The 25,432-nt window shown below is 40.5% G+C and overlaps 1 protein-coding gene across 8 annotated transcripts in view; it reads right to left on the bottom strand.

Annotated features, from left to right (window-relative positions):
* The window catches only part of LOC311620036 (cyclic AMP-dependent transcription factor ATF-7), a 109,904-nt gene that overhangs the window by 19,578 nt on the left and 64,894 nt on the right, over positions 1-25,432 (bottom strand). For 4 of the 8 annotated variants that reach the window (XM_084878950.1, XM_084878955.1, XM_084878952.1 and 1 more), the window contains 3 exons: positions 11,051-11,147; positions 5,941-6,059; positions 1,583-1,723 (listed from right to left, as the gene is read on the bottom strand). In XM_084878950.1, coding sequence (XP_084735076.1) covers positions 1,583-1,723; positions 5,941-6,059; positions 11,051-11,147 — 357 coding nt within the window. Of the gene's footprint in view, positions 1-1,582; positions 1,724-5,940; positions 6,060-11,050; positions 11,148-12,235; positions 12,317-25,432 lie in introns of those variants that run through there. The other 4 variants (XM_084878953.1, XM_084878957.1, XM_084878954.1 and 1 more) reach the window with 2 other exon arrangements.

Raw genomic sequence — 25,432 nt, 5'->3', positions numbered from 1 at the left:
CAGCTGGTCGATGTTTCTCTTTCATCGATGTTTTTAGCTCTCTATCCCTCTCCCTTCCTCTCTGTAAAAAATCAATAAAAAAATATATATATTTTTAAAAAACGGCTATGGAAGTTTAAATAATGATCAGATTGTAATAAAACAAATGCTTCCCTCTGTTAGGTTCTTAAGTTACCACACTGGCCATGAAAACATCTCCAGACAGCTTCTAGGACCTGGTTGCTGATGAAAAGGAGAGAGAGGGGAAGGCTGTAATTTTTTGGGTAGGGGTGGGGGAGTTGAGGTGGGGGAAGTGGTGGTGTAATGTTTATGGAGGGAATGGTTTTAGAAGTTATCAAACCAAATTTGGAGGGAAGTAAAATGATCTATAGATGCACTATTCAAAGTGGATATTAAAATTAATAACTGCTGGTAAAACAGTAGAGATTGGAAGGAGACATGAGGGGGCTTCTGAGGTTTTGATGATACCTGGGCACTAGTTACAAAGTCTATAAATTTAGTGAAAATTCAGTGAGTTGTATACTTACAATTTATGTACTTTTCTGTATATGTACTATATTTCAATAAATGTATAAAAAATACTTCTTAGCCAAAACCGAATTGGGTCGGTAGATAGAGCGTCAGCTTGTGGACTGAAAGGTCCCAGGTTCGATTCCGGTCAAGGGCATGTACCTTGGTTGCAGGCACAACCCCAGTAGGGGGTGTGCAGGAGGCAGCTGATCAATGTTTCTCTCTCATCGATGTTTCTAACTATCTCTCTCCCTTCCTTTCTGTAAAAAATCAATAAAATATATTAAAAAAACACTTCTTAAAATATTTTCTTAAAAATTTTTTCAGAATCCTAGCAGATATTCCCTTTAAGTCTCTAGAAGACTTACTTCCGGGAAAAATTTTTAAAAAACCTTTTAATGTCCAGTTTATAAACTGATTTTCTCTTTCACTTATTAATTAAAGTACTACATAGATACAGTAATGTGCATTGACTAACATACAACTAAATGACTTTTTACATATGTGAATCAAGACAGAGCCCATTTATAACAACATTTGAGGTTCTCATGTATACCTTTCCCCACAAGAGGTTAAACATTATTCTGAGTTCTATCACCATCAAATAATTTTGCATTTTCTTGAACCTGATGTCAATAAAATTACACAGTATGTACTTCTGTGTATGAATTTTTTTGTTATTATTCAATATAATTTGTGAAATTCATCCTTATTATTGTGTATATCATTAGCTTATTTTTTTTTAATGCCATGTATTATTCCATTTTATAAATATACTATACTTGGTTAATTTTCTTGTTGGTGGACTACTTCTAGCTTTTTTATTATTATCAATAAAACTGTTATGAACATTCTCATACACTTCCTTGGGTGGACATACACACTAATTTCTACATGGACTTAGAAGAACTGCTGGGTCATGGAGTAGATGTAATTTATATAAATCTTCTGAACAAATAACATTTATTTGAATATATTCCATCTTCTGTATCATACACTATTTATACAACTAATGAAGCAAAATGTAATCTATTAATTAACATGTGGGGTGACTTCTGATAGAGACTTTTACCTTGTCCTTGAGCACCGGGGAGCAGGGGCTAGAGGCAGGGCTGTCAGGTGGGGATGAGTCTACCTCCACTGGCCCCTCTTCTTTGATTTTAATGTCTGGTGTGGAAGGCAGAGACATGTCAAGGGGGCCTGCAGCAGTCTGCTGAAAGAGAGAAATGAGCATAGTTTAACCTCAAGATTCCCTTCAAGTTGAATCTATATCTTCCCAATTAAAAGATGAGGGAATAGCCAAAACCGGTTTGGCTCAGTGGTAGAGCGTCGGTCTGCGGACTGAAAGGTTCAGGGTTCGATTCCGGTCAAGGGCATGTACGTTGGTTGCGGGCACATCCCCAGTGGGGGGTGTGCAGGAGGCGGCTGGTCGATGTTTCTCTCTCATCGACGTTTCTGGCTCTCTATCTCTCTCTCTTCCTCTCTGTAAAAAAATCAATAAAATATATTAAAAAAAAAAAAGATGAGGGAATAAACTTCTAAGAAGTTTAGTCCTTGATCAAAGTGCCAAACTGCAAGTCAAAGAAATGTGAAGTCAAGGTTTATGTACAACTTCGGCCAAATCCTTTCAACTCAGAGCTTCTGCTTCCCTAACTATAAAATGGAAATAACACCTGCTTCACCATGGGTGAATACTTAGAAAGATTCTGAAAGGGAAAAAATACTCACAATGCTTATAAAGACCCTGAAAGGAAAAAAAAAAAAAAGATGTGATTTAAATCCATCCAAGTATTATATTATTTTTCAGGAAAGTAAAATAATTCCTGAATCCAGTGCCTATCTTTTCCTAACCAGCTCAATTGGCCACTGGAGAATTGTGAACACTTTTTCTGCCAACCAGATGATAAATTATCCAATTATCAAAAGCAAATAAAGACAAATTGATGATTACCAAAAACAACATAAGAAAGACCTTTTCTAGGATATGCCCCATGTTTAATGGTGATATCACCCCCAAATCTGGAGCTAGAAGCTAAAAGTTAGGAAGACAGGGCTTCAGGGTAACAGAGAAAGGAAAAGCTGATCACTTGATCCGTGAAAGATATGGGAAGTTGGTCCTAGGAGTAGGACTGGAGAAAACCAGAAAGAAAAGAGAGTACATTCCTAGCATTGGTGCCACCACCTTACACAGCCGTGGAGCCATAGTGGCTTTGCAGGGAAAAGAACAATCCAAGATGATGGCCCTGACACTGCACCATGACAGGGGCATGAACTGATGGCATTGCAGTTCAGTTTTATGACTACGTCGGTCCTTTGTTCTAGTCTTCCTAAATCCTACAATTCTAGGTGAAAGAGGAGTTTGTTTCTAACTCTTCCCTTGCTACCTTAATCCCTAAAAATGTTCTTGGTAGTTGAGCAAATGGAAGTTAGTCTGATGTCTACCACATTAGAGAAGGTGGTCATGGTTCTTTTTCTCCAGTATGATGGAGGTTAGCAATAGCAAAGATGGTTTCACTTCTGCCCTAATTTTTTCTACATTTCTAGGATGTCAGGCTCAACTGAGCTAATCCTGGGATCCCTGAAACCAGAGGGTGGTGGGAGGAGAAGCCTCTCAACCACAGGTTTAAAGTCCCTCTGGGGCATCTCCCAGAAAAGCTGTGATTCAGGAAAGCTGTGGGCTCATCAAACTCTCCTGGAGATAACCTTACATTGAATCTGTGCTTCTCATCAAGGTGAGGGGAAGACAGGCAGGAGGAAATGCCAAGAGATACTCAACGAGGAAAGCCTCACCAACTCTGAGAGGCTTCTCAGAAGTGTCAACAGAGCAAAAATGGCCACGGAGAAGACCTTACATTTTTCATGGGAGGCTAATTTTCTTGAATTTGCCTATAATGAGTTTGATTTAAAATCCCTCACATTCTAGTGGGAACAATTTGACATATTTCCCCCCCCTTTCCTCCCTCCCTTACTTTCTTTCTTTTTTGTAATTCAGCTTGATCAATTGACTGATTTCTTTATTTTGGGGGAGGGAGAAATTATACCACATATGATGAAACATCTGAAAAATGAGAGACTGCCCTGCCAGTGTGGCTCAGTTGGTTGAGCATCTTCCCATCCACCACGAGGTTGCAGGTTCAATTCCTGATCAGAGTCCATGCCCAGGTTGTGGGGTCGATCTCCAGTAGAGGGCATGTAGGAGTCAGCCAATCAATGTTTCTATCTCTCTCTCCCTCTTCCTTCCTCTAAAATCGACAAAAACATATTTTTTTAAAAGAGAGACTTGTGTCTCCAAAGAAAAAGAATGAGAAGGTTAGTTCTGCCTTTTGAAAATAGAACTACAAATACATGCCACTGAATTGCCCTGCCTTCTTTTAGTTTGAGTGAGGCAGCATAAAAAGAAACTTATAGAAAGCTATGGAATTTGTAAAGACTTTATCTCGTATTCTTACAATTTAAGCTAAATGGAAAAATCATGTACAATTCCCTTTCAGAAGGAAACAGCTTTCCTGGACATTTTTCCCCCTTATATTCTGGTTCTGCTATATTCTGATGGGATTTCATGTCTTACTGTGTCATGCAATTGTGGAGCATACATGTGGTTGATGTGTACATGTTCTGAGATCATATACTGGCATTTTTCTGAATTATTATGGAACACATACTTGATTTTAAAGTGACCAGTAACCCAGAATTTCAATTCTAAAGTAGAATGAATTTTGACCTTTTCAGTTTCCTTTTCCCTAAAATCCCTTGTACCATGGGAATTATTTTTATTTGACTCAGCTTCTTGAACTATTTCCTCTGGTCTTCCAAACTGAAAGATTCTCTATAGATTTGGAATATAAAGTCTAAAATCAGAACAACAGCAACTGAGGATGCAAAGGCATTCCAGCATTTTAATCCTTTCCACAGTATCTACACTGAGTGACCTACATATAATTCAATGCACTCAGTGACAGCTTCCACCTGCTGGCCATACTTCTACCTTTGAGCCATAAAAATAAATTTAACCCTTCTTTTACATGAAAACTCTTCAAATATTTCAGACTGAACTTCTGTTCATATTAAGTCTTCTCTTTCCAAGAAAAACTTCTCTATTTCTATAAATATTCCTAAAGTGACATAATTTCTAGTTCTTTCACCAGTCTAGATGATCTCCTTTGGAAAGCAGTAAGAACATCCCACTTTAAGAAAACAGTTCACCAGAGGACTTGTGTGCATGCATATGGGCCTGGCCAGTGGCCATGGACAACGGGGGGAGGGAAGAGGGGGTGAGGGCATATGTAGGGAGGGGTTTGGGATGGGATTCAGGGGATGAGGGCAATTATGTGATATCATAATCAATAATAAATAAATAAATAAATAAATAAATAAATAAATAAATAAAACAGTTCATTAGTGTCGTCCTGATAGCCAAGGTTGCAGGTTTGACCCACCAGTTAGTGCACATACAAAAATCAACCAATGAATATGTAAATAAGTGGAATGACAAATCGATGTCTCTCTCTTTCTCAAATCAATCAATACATAAAAAGAAAAACAGGCAGAACAGTCTTCGCAGAGAGTTGCTGTGGTTTCCTGCTTCAACAGTGCTTGCATGGAACCAGTACTGTTCCCCATCCCAGCCAGCTGCCCAGATCCAGCTTTCCACTACCTCCTCACAGCACCCTGGGATTGCCCCAAGGCCCCGCCACCACTGCTCCAATGCCACCCCTCCACCTCCTCAGCCACCCACCCTGAGGACCGTGTCCACCTCACAGGCTTGCCAGAACTGCCACCTGGACTTGGAGGCCTCCATCGACTGCCAGATCCACCTGGAGCTCTATGCTTCCTACACTACCTGTCCACGTCTTCCTAGTTTGACTGTGATGATGTGGCCTTGAAGAACTTTGCCAAATATTTTCTTCACCAATCTCATGAGGAGAGGGAACATGCTGAGAAACTGATGAAGCTCCAGAACCAACTAGGTGGCCGAATCGTCCTCCAGGGTATCAAGAAACCAGACCTCAGTGACTGGAAGTTTGGGCAGAATGCAATGGGGTGTGCATTACACTTGGAAAAAAGAATGAATCAGTCACTACTGGAATTGCACAAACTTGCCACTGACAAAAAATGCCCTTCATTTGTTTGACTTCATTGAGACTCACTACCTGAATGAGCCGGTAAAATCCATCGAAGAACTGGGTAACCACATAACCAACCTTAGCAGGTTGGAGGCCCCTAAAACTGGCATGAAGACAGACTTGTGCTGATTCATCATGTGGACCCTGAAAGACCGGGGTGGCTGACTAGGATTAGTGGGTATTCTCTGTTTCTATAGAACCAAACCTGTAATTCTGCTTTAACCAATCAAGCAAATTATCCCAGGCACAATGAGAATAGCCTACATTCGAACACCACCAGTTTTTCAGTATAAATCCCGCCTCTCACCTTTTTCTCATCCTCATCTGAAGCTTTCTTGAATTCATGTTCAAAGGAGCTAGCTAGTTCATTGAAGAGCCCCACCTCCTCACAGTTCTTCAGGAATCTGGTTGGAGTAGGAGTTTGATCTGTAGACATGAAGAGAAAAGAAATTCAATTTTAGTTTTGACCTCAAATTAAACTTGGGAGTATGCAGAGAGCACATTTCATTCTTCTATCTGGAGAGAGTCTCGTTGTTAGGGCACATTTGCTTTTTGGATCTCTAGTAGGTGAAGGCTGGTGCTAGGCCACCAGAGGGTGTCTGTGCTGTGTTGCCTCAAGGCCAGCAGAGGGAAGACAGAACAATGTTTTGCTGTGTGACCATCCATGTAACCACCTTTCTCCCAGAGGCTGGTTTCACCTCCCTCACCCCCAAACCAAACCAAACCACCCACCCAGGTAGAGCTTGTGAAACCTTTAGATCTGAAAACCAAGTATAGTTAAGTGACATTTTCTCTTTAAATATATTCCCTGCTAGGTCTGAAGTGAGCAGTTATAAGCAGATGAATGTTAAAATCTGAGGAGAAAAAACTGAGGCTCAGGTGGTAGTTTGCTAACACTACCAAATGAGAAATGGTGTACTGCCTTTCAGTGATCACTGCGGTAAGGTCTGTTACCTTCTAAAGGCATTTCAGGCAAATCTAGGGAACGAGACAGCAAGATCATGAGCTAGAAAAGGAAACTGCAAACAATAGAACAGAAACCTGGGCCCAGAGTAAATTCCGGAAATCAGGATATTTGGATTTAGACTTGCCAGCCAAAATATCCTCTTAGGGGCTGCACAAATCTCACCTCAACACAGTGCCTCTCTACCCTTGGGATGAAGAAAGCTCTCCGTAACCCATGGCAACTTTTCAAGCAACCAGAATTTTATTTGTTTGTTTGTTTGTTTATTTATTTGTTTGTTTGTTTATAAATGTTTAAACCTGTTGTTTTTTAAAATATATTTTTATTGATTTCAAAGAGGAAGGGAGAGGGAGAGAGAAATAGGAACATCAAAGATAAGAAAATCATTGATCGGCTAACTCTTGCATAATCCCTACTAGGGATCAAGCCTGCAATCTAGGCATGTGCCTTTGACCAGAATCTATCCCAGGACCCTTCAGTCTGCAGGCCAACGCTCTATCCACTGAGCCAAACCAGCTAGGGCCAAGCAGCTTGAATTTTAGATTTGAACTTCTCTCTCCCCATTCTGTTTATCCAGTTTTTCTCTTAGGTCAGCTGAATCTTGTTCCCTGATCCTAACTCTTTTAAATATATTTTATTGAGTTTTTACAGAGAGGAAGGGAGAGAGAGATAGAGAGCTAGAAACGTCGATGAGAGAGAAACACCAACCAGTTGCCTCTTGCACACCCTCTACCGGGGTTGTGCCCGCAACCAACGTACATGCCCCTGACCGGAATCGAAGTTGGGACCTTTCAGTCCGCAGACCAATGCTCTACCACTGAGCCAAACTGGTTTCAGCCTGATCCTAACACTTTTAGATAGTTTTCCTTGACATGATAGTTACCTCATGGATTTATCTCATACCCCAAAGCACTAGGTTGAATGACAGAAATAGAACAATGTTTAAATAATATTTCAAGGAGTGACACCTAGTATTAAAATTGCTCCTTCTAGCATGATCAATTGGGAATAATCCAGTGGGATTTTCCATGGAAACAACATAATTTAAAAAAATTTTTAAACAAAACCTCTTCTGAATCAGAGTGTTTGGAAAAGTTACCACTACGTCCCAAAATAGTTTTAAAAGCTTCTCTGGCAGCTTTGGTTGGCCAACAATAAAGCCACTTTCCCTCCATCCCTGGGTGAGTAGAGGTAATATCATCCTTTATGCTTAGAGAGCACTTCAGTAAGGACACACAAAAAATTACCACTCAAGTGAACCAGGATGGGGCAGCTAAGGGCATGGCTGTGCAGGAGGCTCATACAAACTTCTTCCATTCCTGAACAATGTATAAGAAAACCCTTAACCTGCTCTGATGATTCTGAAGCAATCAACAAGTGTTTACTGAATACCTTTTATCTTTTGGTGCTACATGCATACATTTGTGTAGAAATCTGGGGGAGAAGAGAAATATGAATATAGGAGTTTTGCCCAAATATAAAACATGGCTCTTGCCCTAGAGAATAAGAGAATACTTTCTAGATGAGGAAATAAAACAATTATACATAGATAACATCATAGTATACAAAAGTCATGTGCAGTAGAAAAATAAACTTATTGCAGAAAGTAAATAAAGATAAATTAATGACAAGTAGTTAGGAGGACTTGAGTTGGGTCTTACAAGAATGGCTTCAGGTGCTAAGGTGGGTGAAGGCATAGAGAGAGGCAGGGCATGGGCATTATGTATATTTGAGAAGAAAAAGGTATGTCTAGGTCAAAGGATAATTATGTTAGGTATATTAGTTGTATATAAAGTTGGGCAGGTACCATGGGGCTAGGTTACAGAAGGTCTGAAAATCCAAGTATGAATAGCCTTAAAGTAAGAGAAAATGGGAAAATGACAGATTTTGCGGGGAGGAGAAGAATTTAAGGAAGATTGTTTTTTTTAATTTACTGATTGATTTCAGAGAGGAAGGGAGAGATGGAAACATCAATGTGAGAGAGAATCATTGATTGGCTACCTCCTGCATGCCCTCTACTGGGGATCGAGCCTACAACTCAGGCATGTGCCCTTGACCAGAATCGAACCTGGGACCTTTCAGTCCGCAGGCCGATGCTCTATCCACTGAGCCAAACCAGCTAGGGCGGGAGATTGGCTTTTTAATAGAATGAAGATGGATTATATAATAGACTAGTCAAGGAGAGAGACCAGGTAGGAGACTATGGAGGAGAATTCAAGCACAATGAGGGTAGTGGCAGGAAGAACAGGATAGAACAGAAGAGAGAGAATCTGAAGAGAAAAATAAAACAACTCAAAATTTTGAGAATATCATCACTGAATAACAAAGGAAAAGAAGTTGGTTTAGAGGACAAAGATAAATTTGGTCATCGACATGAAGATTTGAATGACAGAAAGCCAGCCAAGCTAAGTGTTCAATTAGGGGTTGGAATACATGTGAGACACCAAGTCATAATTTACAGATATGAGAATTAGCAGCCTAGATAAAATAGCTGAAGTTATGTGCAATGGGATGAGCATTCCAGAACAGCATGTAAAAAATAACAGAAATCACTTTCTCTCCTGGGGACTGTCCTGTATCAATTTCTCACCACTCCTGGAGACTCAGCATAGGCCTTTACACCATTTCTAATAACCTCTCCAACTTGATAACCTTGCCTCAAATTTACCTCTTTCATAAATTATCTATGACTAATTCCATTTAATATTAATTATCTTAGTATTTGTTTGTATTATTCTCTTTTAAAAAATATATTTTATTGATTTTACAGAGAGAAAGAGAGAGGGATAGAGTTAGAAACATCAATGAGAGAGAATCATCAAAAAGCTGCCTCTTGCACAGCCTCACTGGGAATGTGCCCGCAACCAAGGTACATGCCCTTGACCGGAATCAAACCCGGGACCTTTCAGTCCGCAGCCAACGCTCTATCCACTGAGCCAAACCGGTTTCGGCTTTGTTTGTATTATTCACTTATATTAAACTACAAATACTAAAATTGTTTTCATGAATATATGACCTGACTTAATAAATTTAAGTATGTTACCTGAATATGTTAAATCCTATAGTCACTCTTTTGTCTAAAACCTCCACTAGCTTCCTTCTTTTTTAAATTTACATTTTTATTTATTGATGAGAAAGAACATCAATTTGTTGTTCCACTTATGTATGCATTCATTGGTTGCTTCTTATAAGTGCCCTGACTGGGGATCAAACCCAAAACTTTGGCATATTGGGACAACGCTCTAACCAACTGTGCTATGCAGCCAGGGATCCCCTGAGCTTTCTTCTTCTTCTCTCTCTCTCTCTTTTTTTTTATTTTTATATTTTATTGATTTTTTACAGAGAGGAAGAGAGAGAGATAGTGAGTTAGAAACATCGATGATAGAGGAACATGGATCAGCTGCCTCCTGCACACTCCCCACTGGGTGTGTGCCCACAACCAAGGTACATGCCCTTGACTGGAATCGAACCCAGGACCCTTGAGTCCGCAGGCCGATGCTCTATCCATTGAGCCAAACCGGTTTCGGCTTCCCCTGAGCTTTCTTAAGGGTCATTAAAGATCTCTACTCACGTCCTTTTTCAGGAATTACAAGCTCCTAGCAAAGTAGATATTCAGTCAATATTTGCTTCATTAATAAGGAATTGGAGATCTGTAAGGGCAAATACCCTTCTTCATGAATAGAAATATGGAGAGAGGGGTTCAATACTGATGCAAGCTTGCTTAACTCAGGCTAAATCAGAACCCCTCATGGTATTGAGAGAAAAAGCCCACTTTGGTTTGTATGCTTGTCTAGCTGAAAATGGCACAACAGAACTGTTGCTACACGGTTTGAGAGAGTTTGCTGAGAATGGTCCCTAGAGATAGCGTATGTAAGCAAGACAAATTCTAAACAACCAGTGAGAGGTTCCAGGTCACCCAAATTGGCACAGAAAAGTCCCACTGACAAATGTCTTGTTTGAACTTTGGAAATGTGCCCTCAATGGTGTCTGGGTTCACAAGGGAAGCTGAATTTATGAACTGACAATCTGCCTGCTTGGGGAAAACTGACACCCAGTGGATAAGAAGCAGCCAGACGAGGTCGGCTTCCCTGCTTTTGTTCACCCCTTTATTATGGGTAGGGAGAAATGTCAAAGGCATCTTCTGTCTATAAATCTTCTAAAGTCTTAATAAAAAGAAGGCAAGGAGGAAATAGACTGAAAAAAAAAGCTAAGACAAAACCTCAACACACCTACCCTCAAAAACCAAAGAACCCAATCTTGTATTAAAAATAGAGAGTAGAGGGCACAATAGAAACTTGGGAGCTTTTAGTGTTCCTTTTTCCTGATTAAATGCAGATCACATAAGGGCTCTTAATGGGAGAAGGGGAGGGTAGCTCCCAGTACATCTGGTCCCTGGTATTAATTTTAACTGTCGGGCGATATCAAGGCATGTGGCTTCTGGGGTAGCAAATACCTGCAATGATGACTGAGTCAGTTCGGGCTGGGCCAAATTTCAATGTCATCTCATGCTTGTGTTTATGAACTGCCAGGTGGTCCTCGTTTGTAAATCTCTGAAACGAAACAGAAATGGAGATGTGTAAAAACAACAACAACAGCACTTCAGTGCCCTTTTAAAATGTCCTACCAAACATCCTGTGATAAGGTTAGTTGCTGGAAAGAGGGACTGAACAGGGACTGGAAAGGAGGCAAAAATTGGAAGTGAGGGGAAAGGAGAGGTGATAGGTTTAAAAAGAGAAAATGGGGAGGAGAAAAAGAGGCACTATAAAGCTGGGAGGAGAGAGGAAGGGGCAGAGTGTAGCACCAACTGCTCTGTAATATTAGGTCCAAATGAGAGAAATGGACAGACTGTTGCTGAAGTGGGATCCAGGCAGGAGGCTTCAAATGGGGGGACAAAAACATTAAGGCAAACTTATAGTGAACAAGGGGGAAATAATTTTTAATAATAATAATAAAGAGAGAAGGGAAAGGCTGGGCACTCATTGGTCATCACAAAAATAGGAAATTCAGAAGTAAGCTCTCCACGGTGGGGCTGAAATGGACTATTTATGAGGGGGTAACAGGGAGATAAATTATGCAGGATTAGGAGAACAATTTAACTTCCTGGCCCCACAATGCTGCAGCAGGAGCCTGCCCAGCTATTTGGCTCAGGGTTTTAATGAGTCAGGATGGAGCCGTAGAGGACAGAGACCCAATGGCCAGCAGTAATGGCACACACCAGCCCCATTGGCCAAATGCTGTCTCCCCTCACTGGGCAGCCCGCCTGGGCTCCGTGAGCCATAAAGGGGCCAGAGCTGTGCTGCTGGCTATGGAGTGGCAGAATAAAAACGCAAGCAGAATTTTTTTTTTTGTTGTTAGGGTAGGGAGAAGCCAGTAGGCATGATGAGGGGAAGGGAAAAGAAGATGGTATAGAGATTTTATTTATTTAGGGATTTGGGTGAAAGGACAATGAAAAGGTGAGGCTAGGTCTGCCTCAGTTTATGACTAAATAAGACAGGGTTACTGGACAATAATTTATGCTCGGACGTGCTCTTTAAAAGGGGGAGGTGAAGAGAACAGATGAACAGCAGTAATTCAAAAGAGTGATATCCTCAACATTCCTTTTGAGGCTGGCTGGCCACATTCCCTCATTAAAACACACCTACAACACATAACAGCGTGGACGCTGCAGCTTTTTACAGTTCCTTCACCAGCTAGGCTCTGAAACACACTCCTTTTGTCTCTAAAAAAAAAACCTGATTGGTTAGTTCCCTCTTTTTACTCGCTTCATTAAATATCTATTTCCCTCCAAACACTGTACCTTTAGTCCTCTTTTCCACAGCTCTTCTTCTTTAAATTGATTTTAAAGAGAGAGGAAAGGAGAACTATATAGAAAGAAATATCAATCTTTGTTGTTCCACTTATTTATGTATTCATTGGTTGATTCTTGTATGTTTCCTGACCAGGGATCAAACCTGCAATCTTGGCGTATCAGGATGATACTCTTAACCAACGGAGGTACCCGACCAGAGCCCCTACAGCTCTTCCTTTTTTTTTTTTTTTTTTTTTTTTTTTAAATATATTTTTTTGATTTTGTACAGAGAGGAAGGGAGAGAGATAGTTAGAATCATCGATGAGAAAGAGTCATCGATCAGCTGCCTCTTGCACACCCCCTACTGGAGATGTGCCTGCAACCAAGGTACATGCCCTTGACCGGAATCAAACCCGGGACCTTCCAGTCCCCAAGCCGACGCTCTATCCATTGAGCCAAACCGGTTTCGGTCCTACAGCTCTTCTTGCTTGTAAACTAACAGAGAGGAGTTAGCCTCATCTCAGCTACTATCAAGTCAAGTAAGCATCATTAAATTGTTTAAGTTCCTTTATTTTACCTGAAAGTTGGCTTACCCCAAGTTTTCTCTGAGCCCCTATCACAACTAAAGCCAGCTTAAGACCTAAAATCCTTCTAGGTCAGGTGCACAGGCCTGAAGGACAAAGGGAAATTTCAATTAAAATTTGAAAGGCCCAGGTTGGTGTGGCTCAGTTGGTCGAGCATTGTCCCATGCACCAAGAGGTTACTGGTTTGATTCCCGGTCCGGGCATGTGCCTGGTTGCAGGCTCCATCCCCAGTAGGATGTGCAGGAGGCAGGCGATCAATGCTTCTCTTTAACATTGGTTTCTCTCTCTTAAAAAAAAAATTGTTTTTAATCACTAAAAGCATAAAGAACCAACAAGTAAAACAGTCAAAAGAAGAATGTCTTAGTGGTTTCCAGTGAATCAAGTGTTAGGAAATTTAGCCAAGAGCTTTCATGTTCTCTACTAGTTGGTTAACCCTAGGCAAGAATTTTTTCCAACACAGCTTTTTCCTTAAGGAAAAAAGGATGGGGTAGGGTGAGAAAGGAAGGAATAATAGTCTGTTACCCACGATATGATATTTATTGGTTAAACAAGTCACTGAGACTGCCAAGTGGTCTATAAAAGGAAAAGAGCAGAATCTAGTCTACAATAGAGAAAAAGTACCATTTTGGAGGGAAAAGAATAGTAGTGAACTAGACAGGGGTATAAATTTTCAAAATGCACTGGAAATGTTGTAACAATCTTTTCCAAAAGTATGTTTATAAATTCTTCAAGAAAATTTCATGTAGGGAGCTTGGAAAATTCTGCACAATGTTCTAGAATCTAGAAGACTAACTTTGAAACAGAAAGTATTTTTCTATTATCAGAAATACAGTTTGCTCAAAACTGAGCTGAGAGAAAGATTTTAAACCTCCACCAGGCTTTGCTCTGATTAGGATGGTTTAATATTTTAAAAAGCAACTCCCCTTCTGTTACAACTCTGCGGCACAGTCCTGACTTGTTTTGTTTGTCCTCTAGCTCTTGTTCCTCTTTGCTGCACCTCGCTCCCTTCTATGACATCCTTTTCTTCTTGAGCTATTTATTTTTCCCCAAATCAAAAGTTGGGGCTGAAGAGAACTAAAGGTGGTGAAGAGAGCTCCCACCATTAGCATCTCAGAGGGGTTGATAACTGTGAAAATGGATAGGGGAAAAAAATTCCATATTAATTCTCATAAATTCTATCTGAAACCTAACATGCCTAATTCAAAATAGCAATCACACATATTTTCATATCATATTACAGCTATTAAAAATCTCAAAATATCCTTTATACTCCTCACTACTTTGAAATGATGATAGTCACCAGAACTACCATTAGAACTTGCTATTTAATGGATTACTAAAAAACCACATATATTATATTATAAAATATTTAAAAAACATTTTGACAACTATCCTATCTAATAAAGAGGAAATATGCAAAATGACCATCACACCTTAACAAGATGGCTGTGCACACAGAGGAGGCAGGGATTCCCTAACACAAGATGGCTGCGCCCACAGCTGAGGCTGAGTTCCTGAAATGAGCCTTAAAGAGCAGGGACCTGGGGCTGTGCCTCCCGGCCTGATGGACCTCAGGTAAGGCGAGCAGGGCTTGACAGGGGACCTCAGGCCGTGCCCCCAACCTGGCAGGACTTGACGGGGGACCTGAGGCCATGTCCCCTGCCTTGATGCCAGGCCGAGGGACTTGAGGCCATGCCCCTGCCCAGTGCCGGAATGGGGGACCTGAGGCTGTACCCCCCCACCTGGCAGGGCTTGACGGAGTTGGGGCCAGTCAGGTCTGAATCTTGTGTAATTTTGAGGCACACATAGGTGGGTGGGGACTTGACTCTGATTCTCATGGTGCACCCCAGACTCTGACAAGGAGGAATATTTTCATATACATTTTACTAATTTTCTTTCATCTCTGACAGGAAGGGCAAATAGCAATATTAAAATATTTCCTCTAATTAATTCCCTTTTAATGTATATGAATTTCATGCAATGGGTCACTAGTATTTCAAAATAATTGGTTTCCTTTGTAATCCTATGTATTACACTTTATTAATTTTAAAACATGATTTTGAGAAGGGGTTTATGGCTTCACCAAACTCCCAATGGGGGTCATGACACCACAGAAATTAAGAATCCCTGATTACACCTGGTAGTGTACTCAGGAAGAGGACCAAAATGGGCTGAATTTTACAAGGCAGGGCTCCAGTCATCTGTCTCTGCTATTTCTTTCTATTTATTTATTTATTTATTTATTTATTTATTTATTTATTTATTTAAATCTATTTTAGAGACAGAAATAGAGAGAGAAAAGCACAGATTTGTTGTTCCACTTATTTAGCATTCACTGGTTGATTCTTATATCTGTCCTGATTGGGAATTGAACCTACAATCTTGGGGTATGTGTTTTTTTATTTTTAAATATATTTTATTGATTTTTTACAGAGAGGAGGAGAGAGGGATAGAGAGCTAGAAATGTCGATGAGAGAGAAACATCGACCAGCTGCCTCTTGCACACCCCCTACTGGGGATGTGCCCGCAACCAATGTACATGCCCTTGACCGGAATCGAACCTGGGACCTTTCAGTCCACAGACCAACGCTCTACCACTGAGCCAAACCTGTTTCAGCTATCTTGGAGTATTCGGATATTGCTCTAAATAGCTGAGCTATTCTGCCAGGGCTCTCTGATATTTCTAACACAATTCTTGTACAGCTAGAGTAGGAGGGGGAGAATAAAAGTTTAGTAAAGCTTTTTATCAAAGTGAATGTCAATTTGGCTTTTATTCCATTGTTCTTTATATTCCCTCTCATTATTAAGAGTTAATTCTTTTTAAAAAATATTTTATTGATTTCTTACAGAGAGGAAGAGAGAGGGATAGAGAGTTAGAAACACTGATGAGAGAGAAACATCGATCAGCTGCCTCTTCCACACCCCCTACTGGGGATGTGCCCACAATCAGGGTAAATGCCATTGATGGGAATCGAACCCAGGACCTTTCAGTCCGCAGGTGATGCTCTATCCATTGAGCCAAACCGGTTTCAGCAAGTGTTAATTCTTAATAATTCTCTAGATTAGTCTTGAACTGCATGCCTAGGAAACTATCCCTCTGTAAGCAAATTTTCTAAGTACCTAAAATTATTAGGTGATGAAATGTTGGTTGTGTTTTTAAAACACATTGAATTACAATGAGTGGAGGAGCTCTCCCCAAAATTTCCTTTTTGTTATTGGCCACTTAAAAATCTAGTTGTCCCATTGTTAATATCCTTGTTAATGGGTCTTCCTTTGTTGTTTGGTTTTACCTAGGACTAAGGTTTTGGCAAAGAGCCACTCAGGGAACTCTGGTTAAAGGGAAAATGATAATTTTCAGTAAATGTGTAGAAATTTCCAAGACACAGAAGGTGGGCATTATTCAAAATGGGTTCTGAAGAATTTGAGTCACACAGGATCAGGAGAAGGCAGTTTATATGCCTTGAGAGAAGATTTATATGGTAACACAAGAATATAATCTTTTTGTTTGTTAATCCTCACCTGAGGATATGTTTCCATTGCTTTTTGGAGAGAGAGAAATATTGATGTGAGAGAAACACATTGATTGGTTGCCTCCTGCATGGGCCTCCCCGGGCCGGGGAGAAGTCTGCTACCAACATACACGCCCTTGACTGGAATTGACCTGGGACCCTTTGGGTCCACAGGCCAATGCTCTAACCACTAGGGCTTACTTCTACTTTTTAATATGGCTTCTAGAAAATTTAAAATTGCATATGTGGCTTGCATTTTACTTCTTTTGAACAGCTCTGATCTAAATAATATGCTCAAAGATCTTATAGGAATTTTAATTTTATGCCAATCTTGAATCTCTCCTCCCAAACTCATTTCCCCTAAATGCAATTTATATTATACCAGAGGCCTGGTGCATGACATTTGTGCACTGGGTGGGAGTTGTCCCACAGCCCAACCTGCACCCTCTTGCACTCAGGGCCCTCTTGGTGGTCCCCCAAGGGGTCCTAAGCGCTGCTGCGGAGGCAGGAGAGGCTCCTGCCACTGCCACTGTGCTCTCCAGCTGGCGAGCCCGGCTTCTGGCTGAGCAGCGCTCCCCCTGTGGGAGCTCCTATATTGAGCGCCTGCCCCCTGGTGGTCAAGTGTGCATAATAGCGACCAGTCATTCTGCCCTTTGGTCGATTTGCATATTAGCCTTTTATTATATAGGATGGCACTGGCTCTCAACCAGGGGCAACTTCACCCCCATGGGACATTTGGCAAAGTTTGAGGACATTTCCGCTTGTCATAAGTGGGGAGATGCTACTGATTTCTAGAGGGTAGAGGTCTGGGATACTGATAAATATCCTACAATGCATAGGACAGCTCACCAAAACAAATTATCTGACTCAAAATGTTAATTGTGCCTCTGTTGAGAAACCCTGCTACAGGGTAACAGGAAAAGGAAGAAACAACAACAACAAAAGGCTGTTTTTTAGTTATCCTCGCCAAACTGCCAACACATGTTTTTGGATCTGAATCTTGGAAAAAAAAAAAAAAAACCAAGGCAGAAAACTTCCAACCTCACTTTATAAAATGGCTGATGTATTACAAGATCTGCAAATACTTAGGGAAATTAGGAAGATGGAGACAGAAGGCACTATAATTGGGAGAACAGATTAAATGAAATTCTCATATACTGCCTTGATAGTAACAAAGAGATAAAACAGAAGAAGTAAATCAAAACAAGTTTGGCTACTTCAGATTTTTCCCAATGGAGAAAAAATTAGTGAGAAAAGAGATTTACTTAGTTTAAGAAATGTTAAGAAAATGAAATATCAGGGCTATGAGGAAGTCAATCTGAAAACTGGTCTTGCAGAATAGGCAGGGAAAGCATACTATTTTTTAAAATTAAATTATTATCTGTGTACATATCTTACCATTGCCCCCCCCCCCCACTGCATACTTTTTTTTTTTTTTTTTTTTTTTAAAAAGAACAGTTTATTGATTTTTAGAGAGAGAGGAAAGGAGGGGGGGGGGGAGAGAAACATCAATGGGAGAGTGCAACACCAGAGGCTGCCTCCTGTATGCCCCACACTGAGGATCGAGCCCACAAAACAGACATGCACCAACAGGGAATTCAACTGTCAGGGAATTGAATCAACAACCTCTTGCTGCATAAGATGACACCCAGACAAATGAGCCAGAGCAGGGAAAGTATAGTTTCTTATTAACACATTAAGCGCCCAGCCTGTTTTGTCTTCTGGACAGAAAATATAGTGTCAGTCAATAGTGGACTGATTGGGTGCTAAACGTGTTAACAATTTTCCATGGCATGCCCTGGCTAGTGTGCTCAGTGGTTAGAGAGTTGGTCTGCGCACTGAAGGGTAAAGGGTTTAATTCCCAGTGAAGGGCATGTACCTGGGTTGCACATTTTTTAAAATGTTTAAAATGTACTTTTATAGATCACTGATAAATCCAGGAACACACAGTTTTAACATACTAATAAATGCTATGAAAACAGTAGAAAGTATCACTCTCAGCTTAGACAAAATGAGTATCTTGTCTTCCTTCTTATAGTGAGAGTGATGGTATGTCACGGAGCAGGTATGCAAAAAATCTCACGTACTTGTGACATAATCACATTGGTGGCATGTTTGATCCCTGGCCCCGGTCAGGGCACATGTGGGAGGCAACTGATCAATTGATCAATGAGTTCTCTTTCCTCAAGGGGTCCCAGATTAGAGAGGATGCAGGCTGGGCTGATGGTACTCACCCCCTGCTGTGCACAAATTTCCTGCACCAGGTCTTTAGTCAATAATGAGAAGGAATCATTCATCGGCTACCTCTACTTCCTTCACTCCTTCCATCTCCCCATCCCTTATACTCTCTCTCAAAATCAATGGGAAAAATATCCTCAGATAAGGATTAAAAAAAAAAATCAATGGAAAAAAATATCCTTGGGTGAGGATTAACAAACAACAACAAAAACAACAATTTTCCATGGCAGATCTTTGGTCAAACCACCTTCCATTTCTAGGATGTTTCAATCTCACCCGTCCTTCTGTGATAGAAGAATCTGGAATCCTACCTACCAGCAAACTGACTAAATGACCAGAGTTAAGTGAAGAGTTAAGGAATGGCCTTAGCTGGTTTGGCTCAGTGGATAGAGCATGGGACTGTGGACTGAGGATCCCAGGTTCAATTCCAATCAGGGGGCACATGCCAAGGTTGTGGGCTTGATCCTCAAGGAAGACAGGTAGTTTAGTGAAAGTTAGTTTTTCTTTGAAAAATAATTCAATGTTTAGTGAGAGTTCTTTTCCTAATCCTGTTGATATTAGTCTCTGAGAAGCTTTTTGAAATTGCAGCTAACCAGTACTGAAGAGAAGGCTCAGGGGCACATGACAACTCAGGCCAAACTAAAGCTAAATTTTTGTCTGTAGACTCTGAGCCAAAGACAAGCATATGGACATTAGAAATGTAATCATTTCAAGCTAAATCCTTGGTAAAGTATAGTGACCAATGAAATTTTTGTGCAATATGCACTCAACCCTTAGCCAAATTCATTCCTAAAATGTTGTTGTTGGCCACCACACCTCCAGTTTCCATGTGGATTTGCCTCAGATTTAAAAATGCTCTTATATCCTGACCTATGATTAATTCAAGTCCCTCTCCTTGTTTTAGAAGAGTAGACTGGGGGAAGGAGACAAATCAGGACTCTTTAGTTTTTAGGAAATGAGCACTGAAAGCCTAAACTATTAGGGAATAATACAAGGAATTGAATTTATATTTGTGATAGACTGAAAAGCCGCTTATGCTGAAACCTATCTATCCCCACTTCTCTAAAGTTCCTGGGTTTGGCAGGGCTTCATGAGCAGAATAGCTTTCTTTTACTACAGTATCGAGTACTTTGTTGCACATTTTGATGAAGGAAAATAGTATAAAGAAGCTGGAGAGAAAGTATGGGGAGCAATCTCTAGCACAGTGATACTAGTGATGAGCAGGGTAGAAAGAATAACTGACCTTTCTCTGAACATTACTTCATCACTTCAATTCATTATATATTCTGAAGAAGAAACTGAGAGACCTGCAAACGTCTTGATAAGGCTTTGCACCCTCATTGCAAAGCTTCTATTCCCAATGCAAGATATCACTTATGTTTGGGGAAGTAAGGGAAGAGAGAAGAAGGGAAGAGGCTAAACACCCACACCTCAAAGCCAACTTAACTTTCATCTGTACCATAGTCAATCCTAGGCTCCGGCTCTCTACTTCAAGATGCTGCTGTTTATTAAATGAGTCACACATCCTGCTTTGAATGCTTCATAGCTCTTGAATGAATCATTTCAAAGTACAGAACTGTTCAACAAATAAATACAACCACAGCAGCAACAGCTCATAGGCTGCATGTGTGAGCAAGGTAATTTATAGAGGAAAAATAAGAACAGGAAACTTCATCCCAAAATACTCTGAAGGAAATATTGTGAGGGGAATGAAGAAGGACAAACTAAAGGGAGGGGGAGAAAACCCACCCATTGAATTTAACGTAAATTCTTTCATCTCTGGATTGAGGAATTTTCTGTTTGGATGACTGTTTTGAGTATCTTAAAGAGAAGATTCTAATAGCTGATTAAATTAGTCCATTGTAAAAAGAAGGAATTTTGAGAGCAAAGACATTATTGGTAGTTGGTCTAACAGTAAAGTCATATGGTATAACATAAGCTCCTCAAGAGCAAGGATGCTCATTTGTTTATTTGTAGAAGATCCCAAGCACCTAGAACAGGAGGTGCTTAATAAATATTTGCTGAATAAGTAAATGTCAACTAGCATAACTCATTGAAGTGCTACCAAGTATTCCCAACTTGTCCATGTGTACAAATTAACCAACTCTCCTTTTGGATATGGACGGGAGAATTTTCATTGTCCATATCCAAAAGGAGAGTTGGTTAATTTTAAATACCAGCTCTTTCCTATGGAACTAAAGTCTGAGCCCAGTTAAGACTAAGAATGCTCCAATAAAAGGAGTTTAGAATAAGAAACAAATAGAATTCCAAAAATTAAGAGAGTAAGAAAAGATCAAAATGGCAGCAAAATGTTAACTATCAGAAAGGGAAATTAAAATAAATAAATAAATAAATAAATAAATAAATAAATAAATAAATAAAATCCCATTTAAAACTGTATAAAAAGCAAAATAAAATAACCCAGGAATAAATTTAACCAAGGATGTAGAAAACTTGTACTCTGACAATTATAAGACACTGAAGAAAGAAATTGAAGAAGACACAAATAAATGGAAACATATACCATGCTCATGAATAGAAAGAATTAACATTACTAAAATGTCCATACTATCCAAAGCAATCTATAGGTTCAACACAATTCCTATCAAAATACCAATGGAATATTTCACAGAACTAGAACAAAGAATCCAAACATTTATATAGAACCACAAAAGATCCTGATGAACAAAGTTGGAAGAATCATGCTAACAAGGCCATACTAATCAAAACAGCATAGGGTAGCTCAGTGGTTGAAAGTTGAACTATGAACCAGAAGGTCACGGTTTGATTCCTGGTCAGGACACATGCCTACGTTGTGGGCTCAATCCCCAGTGCGGGGTGTGCAGGAGGCAGCCGATCAATGATTCTCTCTCATCATTGATGTTCCTATTTTTCTCTCCGTCTCCCATCCTCTCCGAAATCAATAAGAATATATATTTTTAAAACTTATTAAAAAAACAACAACATGGCATGTGAAAAGATATAACACATAGCAGGCACCTAGTAATTACTCAATAAATGTTAAACATGAATCTGATTCTTTAAAAAAAAAACCCAGCATGGTACTGGCATAAAAACAGACATAAAGGCCTAGCCAGTGTGACTCAGTGGTTGTACTTGACCCATGCATTAAGAAAGAGGTCATGGGTTCGATTTCCAGTCAGGGCACATGCTCAAGTTGCAGGCTCCATGCTCAGCAGGGAGCATGCAGGAGGCAGCTGATCAATGTTGATGTTTCTCTCCTTTTTTTTTTTTTTTTTTTTTTTAATATATTTTATTGATTTTGTACAGAGAGGAAGGGAGAGAGATAGAGAGTTAGAAACATCGATGAGAGAGAGTCATCGATCAGCTGCCTCTTGCACACCCCCTACTGGGGATATGCCTGCAACCAAGGTACATGCCCTTGACCGGAATCGAACCCGGGTCCCCTCAATCCCCAAGCCGACGCTCTATCCATTGAGCCGAACCGGTTTCGGCATGATGTTTCTCTATTATCGATGTTTCTATCTCTCCTTCTCCCTTTCTCTCTCTCTAAAATAAATAAAAACATATTAAAAACATACACACAAAAACAGACATATAGATTAATGGAACAGAATAGAGAGCCTGCCCTGGCTGGCATGGCTCAGTAGTCAGGCCTGCACAACGAAGGGTCATGGGTTCAATTCCTGGTCAAAGGTGGGTACCTTGTTTGCAACCAATTGATGTGTCTCTCTCACATCAATGTCTCTCACTCTCCCTTCTCATCCACTCTCTCTAAAAAAAAAAAAAAAAAAAAAAAAAAAAAATCAATGAAAAAAATATCCTAGGGTGGGATTTGCAAAAACAAAAACACATAAAGAATAAACTTAAAATGGATAAAAGACTTAAATGTTAAGACTTGAAACCATAAAACTACAAGAAAACATCCTATAATAAAAGACTAATATGCTGTGTCCAGTTATCTAATCATCTGTTCAACCAATCAAAGCGTAATACGCTAATGATATGCTAATGTCACTCAACCGCTCACTATGACATGCACTGACCACCAGGGGCAGACAGTTGGCCAGTTGACCAGTCACTATGAATGCACTGACCACCAGGGAGCAGATGCTCCAACCGGCAGGGGTCCAACTGATTGGAACTGAGTGAGACAGGTCAGACACACTTTGGAGCCCTCCCGAAGTCCCTCCCACCTGGCCAAACTCCCACGTTCCTCCTCAGCCCCAATCATGCACCAGTGGGGCTCCTTGGCCTGGCCTGTGCCCTCTCACAACCCAGGACCCCTCAGAGGATGTCGGAGAGCTGGTTTTGGCTCAATCCTTCAGGCTAGGCCAAGGGATCCCACTGGTGCACAAATTCATGCACTGGGCCTCTATAGAGGTAGGGAGTATAAACTCACATTTTTCTTAGTAATATATATCCTGGGCAAGGAAAGCAAAAGAAAAATAAATGGGACTACATCAAACTAAAAAGTTCTTTTTCACAGCAAAACGAAAAGACAATCCATTGAATTTTATTTGGCAATGATACATCTGATAAGTGGTTAATATCCAAAATTTATAAAGAAGTCACATAACTCAACATCAGAAATACAATCCAATTAAAAAATGGCGAGGATCCAAGATGGCTGCGCCCAGGTGAACACCTAGCCGCAGCCGCACACAACAATTTCAATAAAATACAACTAAAATATAAAATGGACATTGCCCAGAACTACAGGAAGGTTGACTGACTGGAAATTCTACAGCGAGAAGCAAGGAGAAAACCAGAAGGAGGCGCGGAGGAGCTGGAAAAGCCCAAGGTACGGAGACACGGGGCGCACGGAGAGGACGGAGCCGGAGAGGAGGGAGGCCGAGTGCCTGGCTGGCGTTCCCTAGCGGAAAGGAGATAAAACTCCGACTGTGCTGGGCCCCTGACTGCTCTGAACCCCAGTTCTAGGCCAGACCCCGGGGACTCAGGCTCAGCCATAGGGAGCTGGGCTGTAAGGAGGCACCCCGGGGAACGGCGAAAGGAGGTCCCGGAGGTGCGCACACTGCGCGCAGAGAAGGGACGGTTGGCTGTGCTGCGGGATTGCTCTGGCAGGAAGGAGACAAAAGCTCCGGACTGCTCTGAAAACCACTTCCAACTCCACTTCCACCTGAACTGAACCCCAATACCGGGCTCATTGGGGGAGAGCATAGACTGTTTGACAGCAGGCGAAAATCGAGGGCACCTTTCTCTCAGAGGCGCTGGCAGCGAGCACTGAAGGACCCACATAGGGCGGGGCTGACAAAAGCCAAAGCTGCAGGCTCCACCCTGAAACCCCGTCCCATCTGTAACTGCGAAATGCAACAACAAAATAGATCACAAACGAAAGAAATGGAGGACAAAAAGCGACTGGATATAGAGTTCAAATCTACGCTTATAAGGTTTTTCAAGAATTTCCTAGAAAAGATGGATAAGACCTATGAGGATATGAAAAGAGATCAACTAGAATTAATAAGGAGTCATCAAGAAATGATAAGGGATCAACAAGAAATAAAGAATACATTGTCTGAAATAAAAAATATTTTACAGAGTCCTAAAAACAGAAGGGAAGATCGCAAGAATCAAGTCAAAGAGTTGGAACATAAAGAGCCAGAAGACACTCCTCCACAGAAGCTAGAAGGCAAGAGAATCCAGAAAATTGAAGATAATGTAAGAAACCTCTGGGACAACTTCAAGCGAACCAACATCAGAATTATGGGGGTCCCAGAAGATGAGAGAGAGCAAGATACCGAAAACATACTGAAAGAAATAGTGACAGAAAACTTCCCCCACCTGGTGAAAGAATTAGACTTACAAGTCCAGGAAGCGCACAGAACTCCAAACAAAAGGAATCCAAAGAGGACCACACCAAGACACATCATAATTAAAATTCCAAGAGCAAAAGACAAAGAGAGAATATTAAAAGAAGCAAGAGCAAAGAAGGTAGTTACCTATAAAGGAGCAACTATACGATTGTCAGCTGACTTCTCAACAGAAACCATGCAGGCCAGAAGGGAATGGCAAGAAATATTCAAGGTGATGAATAGTAAAAACCTACAGCCAAAGATAATCTATCCAGCAAAGCTATCACTCAGAATCGAAGGTCAGATAAAGAGCTTCACTAATAAAAAAAAGCTAAAGGAGTTCATCAACACCAAACCAGAATTATATGAATTGCTGGAGGGGGTTCTTTCAGAAGAGAAAGTAAACAAAGATAAAAATTATGAACAACAAATACATAACTATCAACAAGTGAATCTAAAAACCAAGGAAATTAAAAAAAAATCTGATGAACAATAGTAACTGTTGAATATAATAGAATCAGAGGTATGGAAGGGGAGTGAACTGACGATTCTTGGGGAAAAGGGGAGAGGGGGATGTGGGAAGAGACTGAACATAAACTGTGCACCTATGGATGAGGACAATGGGGAGTGGGGAAAGGGCAGAGGATGGGGTGGGAACCTGGTGGAGGAGAGCAATGGTGGGGGGGGGGGAAAGGAACATTTGTAATAATATGAACAATAAAAACTTATTAAAAAAAAAATAAATAAATAAAAAATAAAAAAAATGGCAAAGGACCTGAATAAACACTCTCCAAAGGGGACACACAGATAGCCAATAGACATATAAAAAGATGCTCAACATCACTAATCATCAGAGAAATGCAAATGAAAACCACAATGAGATATTAATTCACAACTATCAGAATGGCTATCATCAATAAT

The sequence above is a fragment of the Pipistrellus hanaki genome (genome assembly GCF_964339955.1).
Source record: "Pipistrellus hanaki genome assembly, chromosome: 3".
Taxonomy (NCBI): domain Eukaryota; kingdom Metazoa; phylum Chordata; class Mammalia; order Chiroptera; family Vespertilionidae; genus Pipistrellus; species Pipistrellus hanaki.
Note: the sequence above shows the minus strand (reverse complement) of the source record. Positions and strands in the feature narration are given on the sequence as shown.